Source organism: Hemitrygon akajei, chromosome 4, assembly GCF_048418815.1.
Source record: "Hemitrygon akajei chromosome 4, sHemAka1.3, whole genome shotgun sequence".
In the NCBI taxonomy this organism is placed as follows: Eukaryota; Metazoa; Chordata; class Chondrichthyes; order Myliobatiformes; family Dasyatidae; genus Hemitrygon; species Hemitrygon akajei.
The window spans coordinates 18,571,780-18,593,794 of NC_133127.1; the positions used below are offsets into that span (position 1 = coordinate 18,571,780).

General features: G+C 44.0%; 1 protein-coding gene across 4 annotated transcripts in view; it reads right to left on the bottom strand.

The window, feature by feature from the left end:
* slc4a11 (solute carrier family 4 member 11) overlaps positions 1-22,015 on the bottom strand; it is a 303,412-nt gene that overhangs the window by 189,034 nt on the left and 92,363 nt on the right. Inside the window, exon 1 of one of the 4 annotated variants that reach the window (XM_073042122.1) lies at positions 4,664-4,775. The exons of 2 other annotated variants lie outside the window; for them this stretch is intronic. In XM_073042122.1, the coding sequence (XP_072898223.1) occupies positions 4,664-4,700 (37 nt within the window). In that variant the 5' untranslated portion in view covers positions 4,701-4,775. Of the gene's footprint in view, positions 1-4,458; positions 4,550-4,663; positions 4,776-22,015 lie in introns of those variants that run through there. One more of the 4 variants, XM_073042127.1, reaches the window with a different exon arrangement.

Below are 22,015 nucleotides of genomic sequence, written 5' to 3' on the forward strand. Positions count from 1 at the left end.
ATCGCAGCTCCTGGGCTCAATACTTTGATTTAGGATGACCAAGGTGCCAGAAGCTCCTTTTACAGCCTTATCCATCTGTCTCGTTTGAGGAATTTTGGATCTGTATTCTCAGATCCATAATTTGATGCAAAAATAACAAATATGCAAATATCAAGTGCAGAAGTCTACCTTTCACACCCACCCCCACCTCCCAATTAGCAGTTGCAGAGTGAACCAGAGTGACATATTATGAAAATTCTCCCTTGCTTGCATCTGCTTTATCAATAATGGTCAAGGTAACATACTACCCTCACTGAAACTCAATATTTCCCTCCATGTTCCAAACCAAATCCATCCAAGATGTTGTCTGGATCAGACCAGGTTGAACGATCCAGGGCTTTTCTCCTTGGAAAGGAAGAGGATGAAGGATGATTTGATAGAGGTGTACTAAATTATAAAAAGTATAAATTGAAAAGGCTGCCAGAGACCCTCTCCCCTAGGGTGGAAATGGCTAACATACGGGGGCATAATTGTAAGGTGATTTGAGGAAAGTAAGAGCTGGGAGCGTCAGAGGTAGTTTGATTTCACACACACAGACACACACTCACACACCACCCCCCCTCCCCAGGGTGGGGGTGGAAGCAGACTCAATGGGCTAAGTGGCCTAATTCTGCTCCCGTCTTTTATGGCCTCATCACTGTCATTTGTGGTACATAAGTTAGGTACCACTCTTTTCATTCTGTAGTCACACATCAAATCCACTAGCCACAAGGAATTCTCAACATCCAGCAGTTTAAGTGCACAAGGCCATCTATTATTCCTAGATAACAGGAACACACTGGACTGTTCAAGAAGATAAATGTCGTTCATAACCTTGACACCTGGGCAGACTGCACTTGGAATAAGGCGAGCAGTTTTGGACCCCATATCCAAGAATGGATGTGCTGGCAAAGACGGTTCACGAGAATTATCTCGGGAATGAAAGGGTTAATGTAGCAGGAGCACTTGATGGCTCTGGACCTGTACTCACTGGAATTTAAAATGATGAGGGGTGAGGGGGATCTCATTGAAACCTACTGAATATTGGAAGGCCACGATGGAGTAGATGTGGAGAGGAGGTTTCCTTTGGTGGGGGGAGTCAGGGACCACAGGGCACAGCCTCAGAATAGAGGCACGTCCCTTTAGAGTAGAGTGAGGAGGATTCTTTTTTAGCCAGAGTGTGGTGAGTGTGGAGAATGAGGTTCAGGGGTATAATAATCAGCTGTGGAGTGACAGAGCACACTTGATGACCTAATTCTGCTATGATCTAACTTCACTTCCTTGCCTGACCCACATTTCAGAGAGTGTGCTTAGCTTCCAAAAAAATCCAATCAGTCTCAGATATCAATAGCATCAAATGAAATAGAAGCCACTGGGTGTAAGGAATTCCAAGGACTGGCAGCCAAAAGACAAGAAGTTTCTTCAGTTGAGAGAGTAAGCTTCCATCCTGAGACAATTGCACCCATGCCAGAACCTGTCAAATCACACCCAAATGGATGCTGCTCAAATGCAAATCCAAAGCATACTGCAGATCACTAACCTTTGAGAGGTTAGAAAAGGTCTAAATCAGGGGTTCCCAACCTGCGGTCCACGGACCCACCGCTTAATGACATTGGTCCATGGCATTTTAAAAAAAAATTGGGAACCCCTGCTCTAGCTAAAGTTGAGAAAGGATGTTTCCATAGTGGGAGGGTCTATGACCAGAGGGCACAGTCTCAAAATAGAAGCATGGCCCTTTAGAACAGAGATAGAGGAATGTATTTAACCAGTGGGTGATGAATCTCTGGAATTCAATGCCACAGACTGCTGTGGAGGTCAAATCATTGGGTATATTAGATCATAAGATAGGAGAAGAATTGGGCCATTTGCCCATCAAATTAGTTGTCATTCCAGATTTATTTTCCCTCTCACCCCTTTCTACTGCCACCCCCCCTCAAAACCCATACCATTTTTTGTACCATTTTCTGTCATTCATTCATTATGTGCCATGTTGCATGACATGGGCGATCACGGTTTTTGACAATTGCCAATGATTGCCCTTGGCAATTTTTTTTTTCTACAGAAATGGTTTGCCATTGCCTTCTTCTGGGCAGTGTCTTTACAAGACAGGTGACCCCATCCATTATTGATACCCTTCAGACATTGCCTGGCATCATTGGTCACATAACTAGGTCAGGTGCTACAACTTGCCCAGGGTGACCTGCAGGCCCGTGGAGGGAAGGAGCACCTTACACCTCCTTTGGTAGAGACTTGCCTCCACCCATGTTCAGTCGTTGTACCACAGAAATACAATTAAAAGCACCCATGGTTCATCCTAACCCTGCTACTTCACAGCACAGTTAAGCTTATTCATTCCTCAACAAAGGGTAAAGCCACCAGTCAGTGATAATTTTCTTAAGCAATGCTTTTAAGGGTGTTTTATCACAAGTACCAATTGGAATAACTCTAATGTTCTTCATCGTGCATTACAAAATTGAAACACTTGAAATCCAGCCTACCAGACTCACAGAGTTCTGCTACACAGAAACAAGCGACTGGTCCCTTGTCTGTGCCAACCAAGTTTTCCTACCACACCTAGTCTCATATGCTTGTGTATGGCCCACATCCCTCTAAACCTTGCTGCTGCCATCAGGAATGAGGTACAGGAAACCTTAGGTCCCACACCACCAGGTTCAGGAACAGTTCAACCATCAGACTCCTGAACCAGCGTGGACAAATTCACTCACCTCAACACCGAGCCCATTCTACAACCCACAGACCCACTCGACAACTCCAGATCTCCTCATTACTTATTCATTTTGTTTGTCTTTTTGTATTTGAACAATTTGTTGTCTTTTGTACATTGGTTGTGTCTTTGTGTGGTTCCCCCCCCCCAATTGATTCTATTGTCTTTCTTTGTATTTATTGTGAATGCCTGCAAGAAAATGAATCTCGGGGTAGTGTATGGAGACATATGCACTTTAATAAATTTACTTGGAAACCCTTCTTCCCCATGTAACTGTACAAATACCTTTTGAATGTCCCAACTGGCTCTAGCCGTTCCCCTGGCTGGTTAATCCACATACTGGACATTTTAGGAGCAATTCCTTCCACACCATCAGATTTGTGAATGGGCCACCAGGTAAAAGGTACAGAACCTCGAGACTCACCACCAGGTTCAAGTAGTTACCACCCCTCAGCCATCAGGCTCTTGCATAAAAAGGGGTAGATAGCACTCACTTGCCTCATCATTGAAAAGTTTAGACATCCAATGACCTCACTTTAAGGGCTCGATCTCATGTTCTCATTATTTATTATTTATATTTGCATTTTCTCAGTTTGTTGTCGTCCACACTCGTTGATCTTTCATTAATCTTTCCATGGACACTGTTTTATAGCTTTGCTGAGTCCCACAGGGAAAAAAAAATCGCAGGTTGTACATGATGACATACGTGTACTTTGAAAATAAAACTTATTTTGAACTTTTAACGCTAACTCACTTTTGCACTATTTAAAAATATATATTTTCTATTGTAACTTGTTTTTTTTTTAAATATTGCATTGTGGTGCTGCCGAAAAACAACAAATTTCACAATACATTATAAACCTGGCTTCTGATGCTCAACGCACTGTGTGAAATAATTGCACCTTAGGTCCCTTTTAAATCTTTCCTTGCTCGCTTTAAACCTATGCGTCTAAGTCTGGATTCCCCTACCCTGGGAAACGATTTCTAAAATACTGAGAAACTCAAGATACTATTAAAACAAATGCCCACGAAAACGTGGTTTGGCAAACCATTTTCTATCTTATCGAGAAGCAACAGCTTAAATATTTCAGACACGAGAAAATCTGCAGATGCTGGAAATCCAGAGCCACACACACACACACAAAACGGCGGAGGAACTCGGCAGGACAGGCAGCATCTATGGCGACGTTTCAGTGAGTCCCGATGAAGGGTTTCGGCCCGAAACATCGACTGTTTACTATCCCCCCTCTTTATTCCACCTGGCGCCATCAGCATAATCTATATCTCCCCCCACCCCCCCCCCCATTCACAAGTTTATCCATTACCCCTTCGGGGTATCTCCACAAATTGTCAGCTCCAAAGCGGAACAACACCCGCCCCCGAGGTGAAGAAACTTCTCCAATGCTCCCTTATTCGATCTTACACGGAGGCTAACGTTATAATTTCCCCACCAAGAGAGCTGAGAAGAACATAACTACTCCCTCAGTCCCATCCCTCAACGTTTAAAGAGTCGCTCGTAGTTGCTACCGTCCCTTCGGAGCCCGCCGTGACAAGCAAGGTTACCACGCTGAAAGCCACGGCAAAACGGAATCAGCACTGAGCACCAAGAAGTTAAGAACCACATCAATAAACTCTACAGAACGGTTCCGAGCTTGAGGGAGACTCTAACAAACTTATATCACGATATTTAAAACATAAATACTATCTGTTAGCACCTTGTTGGTGGAAATACACTCATCCGCCGTTCGGGATGCAATGATTCGCTGACTTCCATGATCTGTTACTCGGTATAAACGCACACTGACAAACGCCGGCGTGAAATTGTTCCTTCTCGATGGAAGGAACACACGCAAGTTACACCAACCGTAATTTCCCCCCTCTTCTCTTTTTTTTGGCAAAATAAGGAATGTTTCGTCCTACCACAAGGCTGCAACTGAAAAACCCGCGTGTGATCCATGCCGGCTAGGTGTGCAAACGCTGGGTTCCGTACGGACCACCCACCTTCAACCTCTCGTCCTGTCACTCGGCGCGCTTTAAAGGCTGCTCCCGGTACAACCACGTCCTGGCCGCTTAGCCAAGTCCGAGAAACGCCCAGAGGGTCTAACCTCCGCCTATTACACTGCCCCCTCCCCTAACCATAATAATGTACAAATTTAATCTGCAAAACGGGCCGGAGGAAACCATATGTATCTCAGGAAAAAAAAGTATATAAACCACGTGTCTTCTTCCTCACTTGCAAGTCAAGCGCAGGACGTTAAACTGAAGTTTAGAAACCTAAACCCTGCGCCAATTTGTAAGGAAAAAAATTATAAATACGATCAGGTAAAATAAAAACTATCATGTATTATGAAAAGTTACAGGAAACTGGAGGATGGGGGCTTGTTTGAGCCGACAGATATTTGAAGGAGGAGTTCTGGGTGATTGACAGCAGCCTCGACGCTGATCTTTGGTGTTTTAAACCTACTGCTTGCCCTCGACTCTCTTCCTGGGCGTTGGATGGTGAAACAAACTAGAAATGGTTTTGGAAGTGCGTTTGTCTCCGGTTCATGAATCACAGATGAGATGTGATTATTCTAGTTAAAGAAATATCAGGAGCAAGCACGATGAGGGTGGCATTAACTAATAAATTCATTGTTTAAACCAGTTAGCGAAACACGTATGCGGGGGGTGGGGGGGGGGGGTGGATGTATCTGAACGGAGGAAGAGGTAGATTGTTGGCGAATGGATTTATCGGAGTATCTGTTCTGGTCTCTGGACTGCCTGGAGGTCAGATGGACAGAGTTGACATCATTCTACCTGTAATCTGATTTTAAGTACATTAAACACTGTGTATTAGTTAATAGGGAGAAGATGACAATTTGATTATGGCGAATATGAGAGGGCATAATTTTAAGATGTTTCTCCTGTAGGAGAGGTAGCTCCCGCTACATAGAATATACTCCCCCATGGCATGTAACTCCTGGCTTTTACGTGAGGTTTAGCTACTAAGCCAAGCGGGATCGTTTCTACTGACAGCAGAAGTGGCAAAGGCTGCTTATTGGTGCCTTAAAACCTGCCACTTCGGGCAGATGATGCAGCTCTTCCATGAGGAAAACTCTGATCTCAAACCTCCAGTGCGTGCTGCTATATTCACTCAAGGGGAAATCTTGGTGAGTTAGCCCCGAGGAAAAATCCGGAGCCGGGGTCCCCAAGACAGTGCTGCTACGTTAAGTTCAACACTGACAAACGACTCCTGCAACGCAGATGATGCCAAACTGTATCGGTCTCTGCTGTTCCTCGGGATTCACCAGCTGTTTGAAGAGGGTGAGCTTGCTACGTGGGCAACAGCTTGCTCTCTGGTATTGCCCTGGCTTGCCTATCAGCTGGAACACAACGTTTCTGGTCCACCTCGGTCAACGGGAGGCCTCAAATTTTGAGATGATTAGAGGAAAGTCCGGGGGAAATGTTAGAGGGGTTTTTTTTACACAGAGAATGGTGAGTGTGCAGAATGCCAGGGGTGTTGTTAGTGGCTAGTACGTTAGGGATCTTGTCCTGATGAAGGGTCTCAGCCCAAAATGTCGACTGTACTCTTTTCCATAGATGCCGCCTGGCCTGCTGAGTTCCCCCAACATTTTGTGTGTGTTGCTTGGATTTCCAGCATCTGCAGATTTTCTCTTGTTAGGGATCTTGGGCCCCTTATCTTAGATAGGAAGTGTTTGCGTTGGAGAAGGCCTGCAGGAGGTACATGCGAACGATCCTGGGAACGAAAGGGTTAACAAACTATCCTGGGAACGAAAGGGTTAACGAACAGTAGGCGGAGCATTTAATGGCTCTGAGCCTGTAGTTACTACAGGGGTATAGTTTGGAAGATTGAGAGGAATCTCATTGAAACCCATTGAATATTGAAAGGTTAGACAGAGTGCATATGAAGGTGTGTTTACTATGGTGGGGGTGTTTAGGGCCAGAGTGCACAGCCTCAGAATCCAAGAATGTCCCTTTAGAACAGAGATGAAGAATTTCTTGAGCTAGAGGAGGGGAATCTGTGAAACTTATTGGCACAGCCCTGTTGTAGAGGCCAAGTCATTGGGTATATTTAAAGCAAAGGTGATAGGTTCTGTGGTGAACTACATATACCTGTCTGGACACGCCCCCCCCCCCCCCCCCCCGCTGACTGCTCCTGTGGCTCCTCCCACAGACCCCGGTATAAAGGCGATTGGAGGCACTGCTCCTCCCTCAGTCTCCAGGATGTTGTGTGGTGGTCTCTTGCTGCTGACGGTGCTTCCTTCCAGCTAATAAAAGCCTACCTTAACTCACGTCTCCGAGAGTTATTGATGGTGCATCAGGTTCTTATTTAGTAGGGACATCAAAGGTTATGGGGAGAAAGTGGTAGAGCAGGATTGAGAGGGTTAGTGAACAGCCAAGATGGAATGGCAGGAAGACTCAATGGACCAAAAGGCCTAATTCTACACTTGTAGCTTAAAGTCTCATGGACATTTAAGAGGCTGTTAGATGGGTACTTGGATGAAAGAAAAATGGAGGATTATGTGAAAGGGAAGGGTTAGATTGATCTTGGTGTAGTTTAAAGGGTCTGCCCAACATTGTGCGCCAAGGGGCCTGTGCTGTTCAATGTTCTATCTGTGCAATATATAACCAAACTCACTTTGCATTTGCTGCTTTTTCGCTTTCCCATTTACTGACATTAAAGCCTTCACATCCTTCCTATAATGTGTCAACCAGAACTGCACTCAGTATTCAAGGTGCAGTCTAATAAATGTTTTCTATAATGGCAACATGACTTTCCAGGTTTCTCTGGTGGCCCAATCGAATCGGGAGCAGGAGAAGAGGCAGCTCACAGGTCTGTGAGTGAGATTCAAAATGGGGCATTTGCAGGCTTCTGGTGTTTTTCCAGTAGAGTGGCCCAGGGTTAGAGTGGGGAGGCTTTGGTGAGAAAAGGCTTGTGTGAGGTAAGTATCTAGTAAGATTCTTCATTCTTTGTCTGTCTATCAGTACATAGAACAGTGAGAATGGCTCCAGGGACTGCGTTGTGATGTAAGAATTCTGGGAAACCTCCAGCCTTCTGGATAATCACGTCTGCACCGAGCTGCGACTCCTCAGAGGGTGTGTTAAGGTCTGGATCTGCAGTTCAATGACCTTGGATATTACAGGAAACCGGGGAGGGGATAGATAGCAGTTACAGGGAGGTAGTCACCCCTAAGAAGCAGGAGGCCGATAACTGGGAGCCCGGCAGGTGAAGGAAGGGAAATAGGCAGCCAGTGCAGAGAAGCCCTGTGGCTGTTCCCTTCAATAATAAGTATACCACTTTGGATATGTTAGGGAGGACAACTTACCAGGTCTCTGGCACTGTGGCTCAAAAGGGAAGTGAGGAGAACAGGACTACAGTAGTGATGGGGAATTCCATAGTCGGGGGAGTAGACATGAGATTCTGTGGACACGACTGAGACACTTGGATTATATGTTGCCTCCCAGGTGCCAGGGTCAGGGACCTCTTGGATTGGGTCCATGGCATTCTAAAGGGGGACAGTGAGCGGCCGCGTTCGTGGTGCATATTAGCACCAATAAGATAGGTAGGAAAATTAGGAGGTGCTGAAGAGAGAATTTAGGGAGCTGGGTAGAAAGCTGAAGAGTAATATCTCCAGGGTAGTAATCTCTAGATCGCTGCCTGTGCCACACACCGGTGAAGATAAGAACAGGATGAATGGGTGGCTGAGGAACTGGTGCTGGGGGCAGGATTTCAGATTTCTGGGTCATTAGGATCTCTTCTGGGGATTGTATGACCTGCACAAAACGGACAGGTTCCACCTGAACCAGAGGGAGGACCAATATCCTTGAAGGGTTGCTAGAACAGTTGGGGTGGATTTATACTAATTTGGCAGGGGTATGGGAACTGAGTGATAGGGCTGAGAATGGGGCATTTGGTATACAAGCAGAAGCAGTGTTTCGTGAAACTGTCATGAAGGACAGGCTGGTGAAAGGGCAAAATTGCAGAAGTGGGATGAGTTGCAGGGTAACGGCAGGGGACAAAGTCATAAAGGCTGATGAATACAAGTCTAAAGGTGTTATATTTGAATACTTGCAGTATATGGAATAAGGTAGATGATCTTGGAGCACAGCTAGAGGTAGGCAGGTATGACATACTGGGCGTCACTGAGTCGTGGATGAAAGAAGATTATAGTTAGGACCTTAACATCCAAGGATACACATCGTATCAAAAAGACAGGCAGGTAAGCAGAGAGGTGGCATGGCTCTTTTGGTAAAAATTAAATCAACCCTTGGAAAGAGGTGACTTAGGGTCAGAAGATGTAGAATCATTGAGGGTTGATTTAATAAAATGCAAGGGTAAAAAGACCCTAATGGGAGTTGTATACAGGCTTCTGAACAGTAGCCAGGGTGTGGGGTGCAAATTAGATGGAGAAAGAAAATGCATGTCAAAAGGACAATGTGCAATAACCATGGGAGAATTTCAACATGCAGGTAGATTGGGAAAATCAGATTGGTGCTGACTTTCGATCCCAGGTGAGAGGATTTGTAAAATGCCTATGAGATTCTAGAGCAGTTTGTGGTGGAGCCCACTAAGGGATCAGCTATTCTGGATTGGGTAATGTGTAATGAACCAAATTTGATTAGGAAGCTTAAGGTAAAAGAACTTTTAGGAGTCAGTGATCATAATCTGATAGAATTCACCCTGCAATTTTAGAGGGAAAAGCTAAAGACAAATGTATCAGATGTATCAGTATTATTCGGAGTAAAGGGAATTACAGAAACATGAGAGAGGAGCTGGCCAAAGTCAGTTAGAAGGGAACACTAGCAAGGATGACAGCAAAGCAGCACAGGCTGGAGTTTCTAGGAGCAGGATAGATACATCCCAAAAAAGAAGCAATATTCTAAGGGAAGGATGATGCAACCGTGGCTGACGAAGGAAGTCAAAGCCAACATGAAAGCAAAAGAGAGGTCATAGAATAAAGCAAACATTAGTGGGAAGTTAGGGGATTGGGAAGCCTTTAAAAACCAACAGAAGGCAACTAAAAAGCCATAAAGATGGAAGGATGGTAAAGATGGAAGGAAGGTAAGCTAGCCAATAATATCAAAGTGAATACCAAAGGTTTACATATCTGAAAAAAAAGTACATGAGAGGCAAGATAGAAAATGACACTGGAGAGGTAGTAATGGGGGACAAGGAGGTGGTGGATGAACTGATAAGTATTTTGCATCAGTCTTCACTGTGGAAGACACTAGCAGTATACAGAAAGTTTGAGAGTGTCAGGGAGCTGAAGTGAGTGCAGTTGCTATTACTAGAGAGGAGGTGCTTGTGAAGCTGAAAGTTTTCAAAGTAGACGAGTCACCTGGACCAGATGGACTACACCCCAGGTTTCTGACAGAGATAGCTGAAGAGATTGTGGAGGCATTAGAAACAAACTTTCAAGAATCACTAGATTCTGGCATGGTTCTGAAGGATAGAAAATTGCAGATGTCACTCCACTCTTCAAGAAGAGAGGAAAGCAGAGAATGGAAATTATAGGCCAGTTAGCCTGATCTCAGTGGTTGGGAAGATGTTGGAGTTAAAGATGAGGTTTCGGTGTACTTGGTAAAATATGAAAAAATAAGTCAAAGTCAACATAGTTTCCTTATGGGGAAAATCTTGCCTGACAAATCTGCTGGAATTATTTGAGGAAATAACAAACAGGATAGACAAAGGAGAGTTGGTGGAGGTCGTGCACTTGGGTTTTCAGAAGGCATTTGACAAGTTGCCACGCATGAGGCTGCTTAGCAAGATAAGAGTCCATGGTATTACAGGAAAGATACTAGCATGGATAGAGCATTGACTGATTGGAAGGAGGCTAAAAGTGGGAATAAAAGGAGCCTTTTCTGATTGGCTGCTGATGTTATTATTATGGAGGGCCTGTCCTGGGCCCAGCACATAAGTGCAGTTACAAGGAAAGCACTGCAGCACCTCTACTTCCTTAGTGGTTTGTGAAGTTTCGGCATGACATCTAAAACATTGACAAACTTCTATAGATAGGTAGTGGAGTGTGTGTTAACTGGTTGCATCACAGCCTGATATAGAAACACCTTGAAAGGAAAATCTTCCAAAAAGTAGTGGATGCAGCCTACTCCATCGCAGTTAAAGCCATCCCCAGCATTGAGCACATCTACACGAAACATTGTCACAGAAAAGCAGCATCCATTATTCTGGACCCCCACCACAAAGACTGTGCTCTCTTCTTGCTGCTGCCATCAGGAACAATGTACAGGAGCCTCAGGACTCACACCACTAGGTTCAACAACAGTTATTACCCCTCTACTATAAAGGCTCTTAAATCAAAGGAGATAACTGCACTCACCTTCACTTGCCCCATCGCTGAAATGTTACCACAGCCAATGGACTCGCTTTCAAGGACTCTTCATCGATGTTCACTATATTTATCACTCATTTATTTATTATTATTATTTCTTTCTTTTTGTATTTGCACAGCTTGTGGTCTTTTGCACACTGCTTGAATGTCCAAGTTGGTGCAGTCTATTATTGATTCTATTATGGTTATTCGATTATAGATTCGATTGTAGATTCTGCCTACAAGAAATTAATCTCAGGGTGCGTATGGTGACATATATGTACTTCGATAATAAATTTACTTTGAAATATTGAACTTAAACTAATGGTGTTCTGCGGGGGTCAGTGTTGCGACTGCTTCTGATTTGGATGACGGATTTGACGGCTTTGTGGCGAGTGTGCGGACATTACAAAGATAGGTGGAGGGGCAAGTGGTATTGAGGAAGTAGGGGACTTCCTTAGACAGATTAGAAAAATGGGCAAAGAAGTTTCAGATGGAATACAATGTTGGGAAGTGCACTTTGCTACAAAGAATAAAAACATAGACTATTTTCTAAACAGGGAAAAAATTCAAAAATCCGAGGTGCAAAGGGACATGGGAGCCCTTGTGCAGGATCCCCTACAGGTTAATTTGCAGTTTTAGTTGCTGGTGAGGAAGATAAATGCAATGTTAGCATTCAGTTTGAGATGCCTAGAACAGAAAAGCAAGGATGGAATGTTGATGCCTTATAAGGCACTGGTGAGGCCTCACTTCGAATATTGTGAGCAGTTTTGGGCAGATTATCTAAGAAAGCATGTGCTGATGTTGGAGAAGCTTTAAAGGAGGTTTATAACATAATTCTGAGAATGAAAGACTTACCATATGAATAACTTTTAATGGGTCTGGGCCTATACTCACTGGAATTTAGTAGAATGATGGGAATCTCACTAAACCTATTAAATGTTGAAAGGTCTATATAGAGTGGATGTGGAGAAGATGCCTCCTAGGACCAGACGGTACAGCCACCGAATTGAGGGACATCCATCTAGGACAGAGATAAGGAGGAATTTCTTCAGCCAGCAGGTGGTGAATCTAGAATTCCTTACCACAGGTGACTGTGGAGGCCAGGACATTGGGTGTATTTAAAGTGCAGGTTGATAGATCCTTGATAAGTCAGAGCATGAAAGAATCAAGTTGAGAGGGAAATGGATCAGTCACGATCAAATAGCAGATCCAACTCGATAGGCCAAAAGGCCTAATTCTGCTCCTGTGTCTTATGGTAAATGAATCTCAGGGTTGTATATGGTGACATGTACGTACTTTGATAATAGCATTTATTTTGAATCTTGAACTTTTATCTTTTACACTCTGAATCAGGTTTATTATCACTGACATGTGAAGGTTGTTGCTTTGTGGCAGGAGTACCATGCAATGCATAAACTTTACTGTAATATACAATAAAAAATGTATAAAATAAGTAGTGCAAAAAGAAGAGAGCAAAACTAATGAGGTAATGTCCATGGACCGTTCAGAAATCTGATCGCGGAGGGCAAGAAGCTGTTCCTAAAATGTTAAATGTGTGTCTTCAGGCTCCCGTACCTCCTCCCTGATGTCACAATCTATGAAGGTAAGAACGTTGTACATTTTCTTTATTACCTTATCCACGTGTTACTCTCACACTCCTTTCATCTACTGCTCCACACCCAAAGCAATCATTTCAATTTCTACCCATTCATACTCTCAAACAGCACAGAAGCAGGCCCTATGGTCCATCTGCTCCATGCTGTGGCCAAGATGCCGTATCCACGCTAGTCTCCTTCGCCGGAGTTGAGCCCATAACTTTCTAACCCTTTGTAATACACGCATCTGCCCAACTGTCTTTTAAAGATTGTTATTGTACCTGTCCCAACCGCATCCTTGGCAGCTCATTCCACATATGTACCAACCTTTGTGAATGGGGGGGAAATAAGCAAAGTTGCCTTCAGTTCCCTTTTAAATCTTTACCCCTCACCTTATTATTATCTTTGCCTCCATCATGGGCAGAAGCCTTTCCACCATCGAGGAATTCTTCAAAAGGTGATGGCTCAAAAAAGTGGCATCCATCATTAAGGACCCTCGCCCCAAAACATGCCATTTTCTCATTGTTACCATCGGGGAGGATGTACTGGAGCCTGAAGACACACACTCAATGTTTTTAGGTTTCCCTTCCCCTCCACCATCAGATTTCTGAACAGTCTGTAAAGACAACTTCACTATATTGATTTTTTTTCTCTCTACTTACTTACTTTTATATATTTTTTATTGTAACATGTAATATTTTTATATATTGCACTGCTGCCACAAAATAACAAGTTTCATGACATAAACCTGACAGCTGCAGAAAGATGGCGCTATTAAGAGGTGATTTTTGCATGCAGCGGCGATGGGAATCAGCAAGTATTCCCGTTTAGGACTACTACAGCTAAAGCACACAGTCACAGCCATGGGTAATTCAGTAAAGAGCATTATCTTAAGTTTAAAGAAAACTCTATTGCAACTCAAAATTGATGGTCCTTGGGCAGTAGACTCAGGTCATGAGTGCAGTTCCCCTTTAAGAAAATGGAAGTGCAATTGAAACGCAGGGGGTGTAGACCCCCACTCCCAACTATCCTGCTGGCGAATATATAGTCGTTGTAAAATAAAAAATTGAAGACCTCAGAGCAAGATTACTGTACCAGAGGGACATTGGGGTCTGCTATATACTTTGCTTCATAGAAACATGGCTATCCCCTTTCATTTTGGACACCATGCTGCAGGATAAGACAGCTGACCCTTTTAAAGGTAGAGGAGGTAGAGTCTGTTTTATGATTAACTCTTCATGGTGCACGAATGTGGTGGTTCTGTCTCACTCCTGCTCACCTGATCTGGAACATCCAGTGGTCAAACGTCGTCCATTTTATCTGCCAAGGGAGTTTTCCACCATCATCCCAGTAGCAGTGTACGTTCCATCTCAGGCTAATGTCAGGCAGGCACAGGAGGAGCTGAGTACTATGATCAGCAGGCATGAAATAGCTTACTTTAATGTCTTTCCTATTATTGTGGGCAATTTGAATCAGGACAGCTTGAAGAAGTCTGAACAACTACCACCAACATATCACCTGTGGGACCAGAGGAACCAGTTGTACACCATAAAGAACACTTACCGTGCCATTCACAGGAAGTCCAATCATATGGCTGTAAATCTACTTCCAGCATACAAGCAGAAACTAAAGACTGCAGCACCAGTGGTGAGGGCTAAGAAGGGAGCGGAGGAATGCTTACAGGACTGCTTTGAGTCAATATTTGGGGATTCATCTTTAAATCTGAATGAATACACCACAGTTGTGACCGACTTCATCAAGACCTGTGTGGATGAATGTGTGCCTTCGAGGACATAACAATCCAAAGCTGAGGATGGGCCAGGAGATTTGTAGTATGCTGAGGGCTAGATCTGTGGCATTCAAGGCCAGAGATCCAGAACTATACAAGGAGTTCAGGTATGACCTTCGAAAGGCTATTTTAAGGGCAAAAAAATAATTCCTGTTGAGGTTAGAGATGGAATTGAGTGCATGTCAACTCTGGAAGGGTTTGCCGGTCATAACTTCCTGCAAAGTGAAACCCAACATCATGAACAGCTGTGATTCTTCACTCCAGATGAACTCATCACCTTTTATGTAGGCTTTGAAGGACCTTTGCGAGCCCCTGCAGCATCTGAAGACCCTGTAAACTCTTTCAGAGATGACATCAGGAAATCTTTCAAGAGGGTGAACCCTCACAAGGCATCTGGTTCTGATTGTGTAGTTGGTTGAAATCTGAAAACCTATGCCAACAACTGGCAGGAGTACTCAAGGACTCCAACCACTGCAGTTGGAGATTCCCACCTGGTTAAAAAGGATGACAATCATACCCGTGCCTAAGAAGAGCAGAGTGACCTTCCACAGTGGCTATTGCCCAGTGGCATTCACATCCACTGTGATGAAGTGCTTTGAGAGGCTGATCATGGCTAGAATCAACTGCCTAAGCAAGGACCTGGACTCTGTGCAATTTGCCATTTGCCACAATAGATCAATAGTGGATGCAATCTCACTGGCTCTCCTCTCAGCCTTGGTTCATCTGGACGATAACAACACCTACTTCAGGCTGCTGTTTATTGAATACAGCTCAGCATTCAATCCAATCAGTTCTAATCAACAAGCACCAAAACCTGGGCCTCTGTACCTCCCCCTGCAACTGGATCCTTGATTTCTTCAAAAGGACACCACCGTCTGTGCGGATCCAAAATAACATCTCCTCCTCACTGACAATCCAGAATGGTTCACCTCAGTGTTCAGCCCACTGTTCTACTCGCTCTACACCCATGTATGTGTGGCTAGACACAGCTCAACTGTGGTGAACTACATATACCTGTCTGGACACGCCCCCTGCTGACAGCTCCTGTGGCTCCTCCCACAGACCATGGCTCCTCCCACAGACCCCGGTATAAAGGCGATTGAGGTCTGAGCCCGGCCTCTCTGTCTCCAGGATGTAGTATGGTGGTCAACCACTGCTTGTTCCTTCTTCCAGTAAATAAAAGCCGATATCTCGCCTTTACGTCTCAGAGAGAGTTATTGATGGTGCATCATCAACGCCATCTATAAATTTGCTGATGACACAACTATCGTTGGCAGATGGGGATGAGAAGGAGTGAAATAGATCAGCTGACTGAGTGGTATTGTAGCAACAACTTTGCACTCATTGTCAGTAAGACAAAGGAAGTGATTGTGGACTTCAGGAAGGGGAAGTCGAGGGAACAGACACCAGTCCTCATCAAGGGGTTAGAAGTGAAAAGGGTAAGCAGTTTCAAGTTCCTGTGTGTCCACATCTTTGAGGATCAATCTTGGGACCAGTATATTGATATGTTAATAATTGCAAAGAAGGCATGACAACAGTTTTATTTCATTCAGGGTTTGAATAGAATTGGTATGTCACCAAAGACACTCACAAGTTTCTACAAATGTACTATAGAGAGCATTCTAACTGATTGCATCACCTCTGGTATAGAAGGGCCACCGTATAGGATCGGAAAAAGCTGCAGAAAGTTGTAAACTCAACCAGCTCCATCATTCTTACCAGAAAACAACCTGTCCCAATCCACACTTGCCAGATATTTTCTGATTATCATCAAAATTAGCCTTTCCTAAATTTAAAATCTCAACCCGAGAACCAGACCTATCTTTTTCCATAATGACCTACTATCATAACTTTGTTTCTTGTAACAGTCTGCAACCTCTCCTATATATTTGCTCCTCCAAATCCTGCAGACTATTGGGTGGTCTATAACATAATCCCATTAATGTAGCCATACCTTTCTTATTCCTTCTTCTGCCTATAAAACCTCACAAGATGAGTTTTTCAGGCTGTCCTGACCAGCAGCGTCACCCCTCTCCCTTTAATCCCTCCTGCTCTATCACGTCTAAGACAGCAGAACCCAAGAAAATTCAGCGGGCAGTCCTGCACCTCCTGCAACCAAGTCTCACTAAAGTCTACAATGTCATCATTTCACATGTTAATACACGTCCTAAGTTTATTCACCTTTCCTACAATACTCCTTGCATTGAAATATATGCAGCTCAGAACATTGGTCCCACCGTACTCGACTTTTTGATTCCTGACCTCTACGTAGGCTAAATAATATCTTTCTCCACAACCACCCCACTATCTATTCTGGCACTCTGGTTCCCATCCCCCTGCAACCCTAGTTTAAATTCCACACCCACCCCCCCCACCCCCCCAACCTCACCTTGCAGCACTAGGAAACCTTCCCACTAGGTTATTAGTCCCCTTCCATTTCAGGTACAACCTGTCCCTTCTGTACATGTCCCACCTTCTCTGTAAGAGAGCCAATGTTCCAAAAATATGAAGCCTTCCCTCCTGTTCCATCTCCTAAGTCAAATGTTAAACTGTATGATCTTCCTATTTCTGGCCTCATTAGCGTATAGCTTCGGTAGCAATCCTGAGTTCCTGCAGGTTCTGTCCTGTAACTTATCACCTAACTCCCTGAACTCTGAAGGACCTCATCACCCCTCTTACTCAAGTCATTAGTACTGACAGTGCTCACCCTACCACTTCAAAATACTGTGGACTTGATCTGAGACATTCCTAACCTGAGGCAACATACCGTATGGGAATCTCATTCTTGACCATAGAACCTCCTTTCTGTTCACTGACCAATGTATCTCCAATTATTACAGCTCACCTCATCTTACGCCCCCCTTCCCTTCTGAGTCATGGAGCCAGACTCAGTGCCAGGGACCTGACCAATGTGGCTTTCCTCCCCACCCCAACCCCCACAAAGTTATTGAAGAGAGCGGCACAGGGGTACCCTTCACTGGCTTTCTAGCCCGTTTCATCCGCTTGACAGTCATCCTGTTACCAGTCATTGCACAAGAGCAGCATTCCACTAACCTGGCTGGCAACCCCTCTGCTCTTGATGTGCGATAAGAAAGGAAGAATAAATAACAAAAAAAGATCTGCCTATGGCCCATACCTCTCCGAAGCCTCAACTCTCCACTCTAACACTGGCCCACTCACACAGTGGGCGGTCCCACAGTGACTGCTCCATAGAACACAGAACATAGAATAGTACAGCACATTACAGGCCCTTCGGCCCACAATGTTGTGCTGACCCTCAAACCCTGCCTCCCATATAACCCCCCTCCTTAAATTCCTCCATATACCTGTCTAGAAGTCTCTTAAACTTCACTAGTGTATCTGCCTCCACCACTGACTCAGGCAGTGCATTCCATGCACCAACCACTCTCTGAGTGAAAAACCTTCCTCTAATATCCCCCTTGAACTTCCCTCCCCTTACCTTAAAGCCATGTCCTCTTGTACTGAGCAGTGGTGCCCTGGGGAAGAGGCACCGGCTGTCCACTCTGTCTATTCATCTTAATATCTTGTATACCTCTATCATGTCTCCTCTCATCCTCCTTCTCTCCAAAGAGTAAAGCCCTAGCTCCCTTAATGTCTGATCATAATTCATACTCTCTAAACCAGGCAGCGTCCTGGTAAATCTCCTCTGTACCCTTTCCAGTGCTTCCACATCCTTCCTATAGTGAGGCGACCAGAACTGGACACAGTACTCCAAGTGTGGCCTAACTAGAGTTTTATAGAGCTGCATCATTACATCGCATCTCTTAAACTCTATCCCTTGATTTATAAAAGCTAACACCCCATAAGCTTTCTTAACTACCCTATCTACCTGTGAGGCAACTTTTAGGGATCTGTGGACATGTACCCCCAGATCCCTCTGCTCCTCCACACTACCAAGTATCCTGCCATTTACTTTGTACTCTGCCTTGGAGTCTGTCCTTCCAAAGTGTACCACCTCACACTTCTCCGGGTTGAACTCCATCTGCCACTTCTCATCCCACTTCTGCATCCTATCAATGTCTCTCTGCAATCTTCGACAATCCTCTACACTATCTACAACATCACTAACCTTTGTGTTGTCTGCAAACTTGCCAACCCACCCTTCTACCCCCACATCCAGGTCGTTAATAAAAATCACAAAAAGTAGAAGTCCCAGTTAAATCCACTTAAATCTATCTTGGATCCTTGCTGAATTATGCACAATCCAATGCACATTCTCCTTGGGAATGTGGGATGCAAAATGTGCTAACGGCCCTTGCTCACTTCTTTTAACCTCTCACCCCCTTACACAATCCGGTATCTCCTTGGGAACAGTGGCACGGAGAATGTGCCAACTGTCCCCGCTCGCTTCTTTAAAACTCTTTTCTCTCTTACACAATCTGATGTCTCTTCAGGAGCTGTGGCGTACAAAAACAATTCACATCAAAGACAGGCAAACAACATTGGTTGTCTGTCCATCTTTGTGTGCGGATTTTCATTGTGGTTTGTTGTATTTACTGTGAATGCCTGCAAGAAAATGAATCCCAGGGCACTATGTAGTGACATATACTGTACATGCTTTGATAATACATTTGATCTGAACTTTGAAAGATCCTGAGCTCTGTTTCAATAAGGATTTCTAGTGGAGGATTGCTTGGCTTATTAAACACAAGGTTGTCCCTTTACAATGAACAAAGAAGTGGCAGATAGACCACACTGTCAGAAAGTATGGTCATGCACTTTGGTAGAAGGAATAAAAGAGTAGACTATTTTCACTTTTGCCTGTATGTATGACACCAAGTAGGTATGTATATTTAAGGCAGAGTCTGATAGATAGATTATTGACTGGTCAGGGCATGAAGGGACACGGGGAGAAGGCAGGACATTGGGGCTGAGAGGAAAAATGGATCAGCCATGATGAAAGGGTGGAGCAGACTCGATGGGCCAAACAGCCTAATTCTGCTCCTATATCTTATGGTTTTGTATGTCCTGGCTGGTAGGTTGGTGGGTTCTGGTGATGCATTTGGGTAGTTTAGACTACCCATTGTAGAGTCTTCCTGTCCGCCTCAGTGGAGCGTCTGTACCATGCAGTGATGCAGTTTGTTGGGGTGCTCTCTTCTGCACATCTGTAGAATACTGTGAGTATAGATGTATAAAGTACAGCTCTTTTCAGCCTAGAGGTGTTGGTGAACTTGCCTGATTGTGTAGAATGTGTTCTGGGACCATGAGAGGTTGTGTATGATGTGCACTCCTAGAAGTTTGAACTGCATGCAGTTTCCACTTCTGTGCTGCTAATGCAAAGGGGGTGTCGGTGGTGCAAATTCTCCTGAAGTCAATAACCATCTCCTTTGTCATGTTATGTTAATTAAGTGAGTGTAAACTGAGGTCCCTATTTCGATGAAAAGGGCCGCCAAGGGAAAAGCAAAAGCATTTTTCTGTTGCTTGTTTTTTGAAGAATCTTTTATTGTCCATCTGAAATAATGAGAACCAGATTATCTGTCCTGTTATCTCATTGAGTTTTGTGTGCACTAATTGGCTGGAGATCAACAGCACACTTCATTGGCGGTGAAATGCCTCGTAATGTTATAATGTTTAAGTGTGGCTTTGTGCTAATGTGTCGCATGTGTGTGTCCTTCTCTACTCAGCAAGTAATTTACTTGTTTCAATGCATTTCCATTATCAGATTACTGCCAAAAAGATTTAATCTGTACCTATAAACCAATCTCGTCTGAATTCCAGGTACTTTGCAAACCACTTTGAGATGTTTTGAGGTCACAACATATATTTTATTCCAGTTCAGTTCAATGCCTTCTATGCTGGCTTTGACCATCAAATGTGGAGGAACCTTCATGGACTTACGCTACCCACAATGATCCTAGAATTTTAGTCACTGAGGCCAACATGCGAGCATAGTTCAGGAGGGTAAACCCACAAAAAGCATTTGAGCCAGATGGGATATATAACCATATAACAATTACAGCACAGAAACAAGCCATCTCTAAGAGAAGTCCTTGTAGTCCATGCCGAATGCTTACTCTCACCTAGTCCCGCACTCAGCCCATAACCCTCCATTCCTTTCCTGTCCATATACTTATCCAATTTTGCTTTAAATGACAATACCGAACCTGCCTCTACCACTTCTACTGGAAGCTCATTCCACACAGTTACCACCTTCTGAGTAAAGAAATTCCCCCTCATGTTACCCTTAAACTTTTGCCCCCTAAGTCTCAACTCATGTCCTCTTGTTTGAATCTCCCCTACTCTCAATGGAAAAAGCCTATCCACGTCAACTCTATCTATCCCCCTCATAATTTTAAATACCTCTATCAAGTCCCTCCTCAACCTTCTATGCTCCAAAGAATAAAGACCTAACTTGTTCAATCCTTCCCTGTAACTTAGGTGCTGAAACCCAGGCAACATTCTAGTAAATCTTCCCTGTGCTCTCTCTATTTTGTTGATATCTTTCCTATAATTCGGTGACCAGAACTGTACACAATACTCCAAATTCAGCCTTACCAATACCTTGTACAATTTTAACATTACACCCCAACTCCTATACTCAATGCTCTGATTTATAAAGGCCAACATACCAAAAGCTTTCTTCACCACCCTATCCACATGAGATTCCACCTTCAGGGAACTATGCACCATTATTCCTAGATCACTCTGTTCTACTGCATTCTTCAATGCCCTACCATTTACCATGTATGTCCTATTTGGATTATTCCTACCAAAATGTAGCACCTCACACTTATCAGCATTAAACTCCATCTGCCATCGTTCAGCCTACTCTTCTAACTGGCCTAAATCTCTCTGCAAACTTTGAAAACCTACTTCATTATCCACAACGCCACCGACCTTAGTATCATCTGCATACTTACTAATCCAATTTACCACCCCATCATCCAGATCATTAATGTATATGACAAACAACATTGGACCCAGTACAGATCCCTGAGGCACACCACTAGTCACCGGCCTCCAACCTGACAAACAATTATCCATCACTACTCTCTGGTATCTCCCATCCAGCCACTGTTGAATCCATTTTACTACTTCGATATTAATACCTAACGATTGAACCTTCCTAACTAACATTCCGTGCGGAACCTTGTCAAAGGCCTTACTGAAGTCCATATAGACAACATCCACCGTTTTACCCTCGTCAACTTTCCTCGTAACCTCTTCAAAACATTCAATAAGATTTGTCAAACATGACCTTCCATGCACAAATCTATGCTGACTGTTCCTAATCAGACCCTGTCTATCCAGATAATTATATATACCATCTCTAAGAATACTTTCCATTAATTTACCCACCACTGACGTTGAACTGACAGGCCTATAATTGCTCGGTTTACTCTTAGAACCCTTTTTAAACAATGGAACCACATGAGCAATACGCCAATCCTCCAGCACCATCCCCGTTTCTAATGACATTTGAAATATTTCTGTCAGAGCCCCTACTATTTCTACACTAACTTCCCTCAAGGTCCTAGGGAATATCTTGTCAGGACCCGGAGATTTATCCACTTTTATATTCCTTAAAAGCGCC